Source organism: Lathyrus oleraceus, chromosome 3 (genome assembly GCF_024323335.1).
Source record: "Lathyrus oleraceus cultivar Zhongwan6 chromosome 3, CAAS_Psat_ZW6_1.0, whole genome shotgun sequence".
In the NCBI taxonomy this organism is placed as follows: Eukaryota; Viridiplantae; Streptophyta; class Magnoliopsida; order Fabales; family Fabaceae; genus Lathyrus; species Lathyrus oleraceus.
The window spans coordinates 236,092,826-236,099,486 of NC_066581.1; the positions used below are offsets into that span (position 1 = coordinate 236,092,826).

The 6,661-nt window shown below is 31.8% G+C and overlaps 1 protein-coding gene across 1 annotated transcript; it reads left to right on the forward strand.

Annotated features, from left to right (window-relative positions):
• Positions 1-3,315: 3,315 nt before the first annotated feature.
• LOC127126565 (transcription factor MYB60) lies at positions 3,316-5,171 on the forward strand. Its single transcript, XM_051055513.1, has 3 exons — positions 3,316-3,633; positions 3,741-3,870; positions 4,050-5,171. Exons 1-3 carry the CDS (start codon positions 3,501-3,503, stop codon positions 4,822-4,824), a joined length of 1,038 nt encoding a protein of 345 aa, XP_050911470.1. The 5' UTR covers positions 3,316-3,500; the 3' UTR covers positions 4,825-5,171.
• Positions 5,172-6,661: the final 1,490 nt, after the last annotated feature.

Below are 6,661 nucleotides of genomic sequence, written 5' to 3' on the forward strand. Positions count from 1 at the left end.
CAGACTACTGACACTGTCAAGGTTCTGACCAAAGATTCTAAAGTTTATGAATCTAGCTTTATGTTTCTTCATTTCATGCTTCATTAACTTTTATCAGAAGCCAATGAACATGAAGATAAGATCAAATGGGCACATGATCAAATAGTACATAGTACAAATCCAATATCCTTTCCACTACCTGAATTCCTGGGCAAGGACAATATTATACATCACACATGTCACTGATTTTATGGGCAAAGGACAGTACACAATATCACTCCTTTCACCATCCAACAATGGACTGCCACTCTATGAGCTTTCCCCATTTTCCCTTCAACGGTCTTCTTCTTATGATATATAAGTAGGACTTGAGACTTGAAGAAAAACAACGAAATACACAAAAATGCTGAAGCGCTGCTAAACTTGAAAAAGCTATCATTCTTTATACACATATTTTTCTTTAAGTATTTGTTTATCATTTCTATAAAATCTGATTGTATAGGAGAAACTTATAACACACAAAATATTATTCAAACTGTTTGTTTGATTCTTTAAGAAGACGAGGATTTAGTCGGATCCTTGAGAAGACAAAAAAAGTTATTCTTTGTGAGTCCTTAAGGAGACTAGGGTATAGTCGAATCCTTGAGAAGATAAAGGTTATTCCTTGTGATTACTTTAATCTGTTGATTATAGTGGATTAAGTCCCTGTGTATAAGGAAAAATCACCTTGGCAGGTGGACTGGAGTAACTTTGAGTTTCAAGCGAACTAGGATAAAAATACTTGTGCTTTTATCTCTTTGTTATTAACTTTTAAGTGGTGTTCTTGAGTTGGCAAAAAGCTTTTATTTTTTAAAACCCAATTCAAACCCTCATTTCTTCTGTTTTTCACACCTTCAACCACTACTGCTAATGCGAGCCTTTATATCTTCTGATATCTATCCTCAGTGCCCTTGAACACTTTTCTCACAAAATAGACAAGGCGTTCCACTCAATCTATTTCTTAGATGAGTATTGAGCTCAATGCTTGTCAGTAACAAATAAGTAGAGATATAAAGGCAAACCTGCTATCGGGCGCGTCAGGATGAGGGGAAATGCTAGGAACACTTTTAGCCTTGTGAATGCCTCCTCGAATTCACTCGTCCATTCAAATATATCTTTTTTCTTTAACGTGGAAAAGAAATGGAAATCCTTGTCACATGCACAAGAATGAAAACGAGAGATGATGACTAAATACTTTGTTAGTTGTAGAACCTCCTTAACGTTGAAGTGACTCCTCATGTCTATGATGGGTTGAAAGTTTTATGGGTTCTCCTTTATGCTCATTTTGGCAAGTATAAAACCCAAGAATTTTCCTGCTTGTACACCAAATGAGAACTTGGCCAGATTCTGATGCATGTTATAATTCCTAATTGGCCACATGATATCTTCCAAGTCAACTGTATGACTCTATTCTCCTCGCCAACCTTACACTTCCTTTGAGATACTGGGTTGAGTTCAGTATCTATGGAGAGGTGATGACATATCACTCTAGTATCTATGTCGAGCATATCTGAGGGCGCCCAGGCGAACAAATTGATGATCTTCCTATGTAGGGAAACCAAATCCTCTCCTTCAGGCTCGAATAGGGAGATGCCTAGCTTGGTGATTTGGTGGTGCAAAGGCCCAACATGATCCTATTTCAAATATTTTATTTGGGTAAGCCTTTCAGTTTCTCCCCCCAACTTTGGGTCCTAACTTACTGTATCGACGTCACCCACCTCTAGACAAGAGATGGAACCCAGGGCAGCGGGTTCCCTCGTCATTTCCAGGCTACTCTAGTAACACTCCTGAGCAATTTCGTGCCCCCCTTAATCGTTCCAACACGTCACTCAAGTTACGGGTATTTAAGGCTTAAATAAAGGGTGGACAACACCATCATAACAAGTTAAGAGTGAGCCTTCCCGTGATGGTTTTGTAAGGGGACATGACATTTACCACAAGATACTTCACTTTGATGGTTCCGACGCCCCACCGGAGACAAAATTCGTTTCGAGTGTGAGATGAACCTTAACTTACACCTGCTCACCTGAAAGGCCAATTTAGGATCCTTAAAAGGCTCCGATGATTAAGGGATGAGGCTTTAAGGTTTGTTATGAGGTTAAGAGCTTGTTCACGTAGGGTGTGAGAAACTCTATCTCTGTGTATTTTAGTATTTGAGTTAGGTTGTCCCTTTAACTATGTTGAAGTGATATTTATAGCCGTTTTGAGTATGGATCCAAGGCTTCCTTAGAAATAGCGGCCATTCAGGGAGTGGACAATTTATTTCATGTATTCAGAGGAGCATGATCCATCTCTTTCATGACTTCTTCCGTGCCGTTATAGGATGATGACATGTCACATACCAATTCCCACGTTGGACGGATTTTCCTAGAGGTGAGCGAGATATGATCCATCTCTTTCACGACTTTTTCCGTGCCGTTATAGGATGAGGACATGTCACATACCAATTCCCACGTTGGACGGATTTTCCTAGAGGTGAGCGAGATATATAATAAAGCAGTGACACATTTGATAAAGGGGATGTCAACGTGATAAACAGGCGACTGGAGGTCTCAATGTCGCCTCCTAAGACCTTTACACAAATATACCGATACAAGAGCAATCAGGATATAAACTAATCCATAACATATCGAAATGTAATATTTGTTCCATAACATATTCAATATTCAACTGATTAAACATTTGAAAAGAAATCTTTTCAAAAAACAAATTATGCAGATTCTCTAACAAATTAAATCTTTCCACATAAAATATTTTCAAAATAAATCATGTAAATTTTGAATGAAATAAATTTTTCGAATGTTTAATCACACAATAATTGGAATATATTCAAAATCAAATGAACTCTTTTCAAAAATAGTGCACTAGAGGATAACACAGTCAAGATGTCTAAGCAACTTTCGAGACATCTTGTTAAATATATATATATATATATATATATATATATATATATATATATATATATATATAAACTAACTTTTTAGAGTGAGATGAAAACTAGGTTAACATCTTTGAGCTTGAACTTATTAGATCTCTACCAAAAATATGTATAAATTTAATACAGTCTGATTATTGTGCTAACTAATAGTACATACTAAAGGATTTCAATTGAAAAAAAAAGGTAGGTGCTAATTAAATTCCTAACTTTGGTGAAAACATAGAGTGGCATGTGAGTTTATAAAAAAGAAAAAGAAAAAATTAAATTGCTGAAACTGATCTCGCTGACTTTGGTTTGTAGCTAGCATTGACTACTATGTAGTACATGATTATAAAGGAAGTAAAAGAGTTAGGTGACTCAGCAAGGTAGATATGAATGAGTTTAAGAATAAAGGCCTTCTTTTCTTCAAAGTCATGGAGAGTATATAAACCAATCACATGCATTGATACTATTTCAAACCTTTCTCTCTCTCTCTCTCAATTTTAGTCTTAAGAGTGATCCAATAGTAGTGAAGAGTTTTGAGGGTGAAAAAAAGAAAGAATCCATGGGAAGGCCTCCTTGCTGTGACAAAGTTGGCATCAAGAAAGGTCCATGGACACCTGAAGAAGATATCATCCTTGTTTCTTACATCCAAGAACATGGTCCAGGAAATTGGAGATCCGTTCCTACTAATACAGGTATAATATTTATCGTAATTATGACTAAGATGTATGATTTTTTTTCTTGTGATCTATATATATATTTGAATAAAATTGATATATAGTTTGAATTATTGGATAAAAAGGGTTGTCAAGGTGCAGCAAAAGTTGCAGACTTAGATGGACAAATTATCTAAGGCCAGGAATCAAGAGAGGAAACTTCACTCCTCATGAAGAAGGAATGATTATTCATTTGCAAGCTCTTCTTGGTAACAAGTAATAATCTTCAATCTCATAACTCATCTCTTAATTATTCAAAAACACAACAAAATGAAAGAAAAATATTTATAATAATAATATTTCATCTATATATTATGAAATATTTTTATTGATTATTTTTACAATTATTTATGACATTGATGATGTGTCTGAATTAAATAAATATTGTTGAGCAGATGGGCAGCCATAGCTTCATACCTTCCACAAAGAACAGATAATGATATAAAGAATTATTGGAACACACATTTAAAGAAAAAGCTTAACAAATTTCAAGCTGCTGCTTTAGAGTCATCAAACTCAACAACTTATGTATCAAAAAGTTTTAGTGACAGAAGCTTAGATATTACCAACAATCATGCTTCGTCGCTAAAGCTTAATAGTAATAATCAAAATTCTCATCAATCTTCTTCATCAACATATGCTTCAAGCACTGAGAATATTTCAAGGCTCTTAGAAGGTTGGATGAGATCTTCACCAAACTCACAACAACAACAACAGATCAAAGGAAATTACCAATATGGTCATCATCAAGAGTTTCAAAGCAATGGTGATGATAATGTTATTATTGATGATGATAATAATAGCTTTGAAAATAATGGTAATTTGTTAGTGAAGTCTGCTTCAGTTCCAGCTGATTTAAACCTTCAAGGCCATCATCATCATCATCATCATCACCAGCAGCAGCAGCAGAAAACTAGCAAAGATGAAATGGTTTCTCATGATCAAGAGTTTGATTCTATTCTTTCATTTGAGAATCTTAACAACGGTGTTGCTTGGGACAAGTCAACTTGTGATTCTATGCCTGCTGAAAAGTGTTCTTCTTCTTCTCAGAAGAGTATCAAGAATTTATGCAATGCTCCTCCTCCATTGTCATTTCTTGAGAAGTGGTTATTGGATGAAAATGTTGGTCATGTGGAGGAAATGATGGAATTATCATCACCAATGTTCTAACTTGGAAGAAAATATTCATCAAATAATCAATCCCTATAAGTTTGGGATATGTGAGGAAAATATTATTTAAATTAATGATTAATGAAATATGGTAGTATCATAAGTCAGAGAAAAACAAGATAAACAAAATTCTCTGATTATTATAATATTAGGGTTTAGTTTTTATATTACATAGGTTGAGGGATTCTTAGAAGTTAGGATCTCTTTCAACTTGTAACTTGAATTGTTTAATTATTTCAAGTACTAAGTTTAATTTAGTGCATGTTGTTGTTCTTTTTCCTTGTAGAAAAAACTACAAGTTAATGTTAACTCAGCCTAATTAATAATATAACAGTTATTTGTGTTTATTCAATATAATGAAATATATTAATAAATTAATAATATATATATATATATATATATATATATATATATATATATATATATATATATATATATATATATATATATATATATATATATATATATATATATATATATATATATATTTGTATGATGGAAAATTGTACAAGCCTATAGTTAATATTTTTTCTTCTTGTTTTCTTATTTTTGGAAAACATAAAAGAAATTATTAATATAAAAAATATTAATAACTACTTATTTTTATTTTTATTATAATTTTTTAAAAAATTTATTAAATAATAAATATATTTGATTAAATATAAGTAAGATATATTTATTATTTATTAAATTTAAAAATAGATTCTTTTTTCTTATTTTCAGCATCAATTTTTTTAATAATTGTCACACTGAAATTTCAACCATTTCTTTTCTGTTTTTTCAGAGTACATTATAATTTTATATAGATCCCTACTAAGAAGGGAAAAATGGAAGGAAAAATCAAAGACAATTCATTGGAGAAAGATTGAATATACATGATGTAGTATTAATTAATTAGCATACATATTAGCTGAATTGCCATTAATAATTGATGTAGAGAGGAAATTGTGATGTGACTATGGAGACAAGTGTACAAGTTAATGAACACAAAAAAAAAAAAAACCATTATATATTTCCACAAAAATGGTTCTTTGATATTGCCGCCACTAAACTATACTTGCTTAACTTTTCATAATATTAGGAAAAACATAATTGAGTATTAATATGACTACTAAATAAGTCGAATACACAAAAAAGATAAACGTCTCATTTTTTCACCTTCATTGGTAACTTTTTTTGTTTCTATCAATAATTTAGTTAAATTAATGAAGGAAATTTTAAATTTAGTCATTTATAATAAAGATATATAAGCAATACTGACATGCCATTTGGAATCAAATTAATACTCATGAGGCTATTTTTTATTAAGATCCAAAAAGCAACAGTTGTTTTTATGTGAGATGGAAAAATTAAAATAGTAATATTTTGTTTATATTATTATTATCAAGCATAAGTAAAATGAGGTATGTGAATAGAGTAAAATAATAGAATGGTGTCACGAAAGTCTTGCTAACAAATAAGGTAAAATAGGTGGCTGAAACTTCCTTTCTTTTTGGAATTTTTTGGTATGAGAAGCATGTGAACTTCTTTTTACCTTTCGGTGTAAGAAAAGCTGGCAACCATTGAAAAATATCATGAATGTCATATATGAATATAACTTTGATTTCACATGATATATGCAACAAATGGTCTATGCAAGCTGGACCAATTATATCATGCCATAATCAATATTATCTTATGTTAGTTAGTAATAAGAAGATTATACACAAGTTATAGAAAAACTGATATTTTGAAAGTGAAGTAGGATAGTACTACTATAGTAGGAGATGAGTAATAATGCTAGTAAACAATGAATTTATAGTGATTCAGATCAATAATAAGAGGCTGTTAAGAGCAA

Excerpts from the sequence above, each read along its gene's own strand:
- LOC127126565 (XM_051055513.1), top strand. The coding sequence starts at position 3,501 with ATGGGAAGGCCTCCTTGCTGTGACAAAGTTGGCATCAAGAAAGGTCCA. Across the intron at positions 3,634-3,740 it reads ATCCGTTCCTACTAATACAG|GGTTGTCAAGGTGCAGCAAA; the intron begins GTATAATATTTA and ends TTGGATAAAAAG. Across the intron at positions 3,871-4,049 it reads CAAGCTCTTCTTGGTAACAA|ATGGGCAGCCATAGCTTCAT; the intron begins GTAATAATCTTC and ends ATTGTTGAGCAG.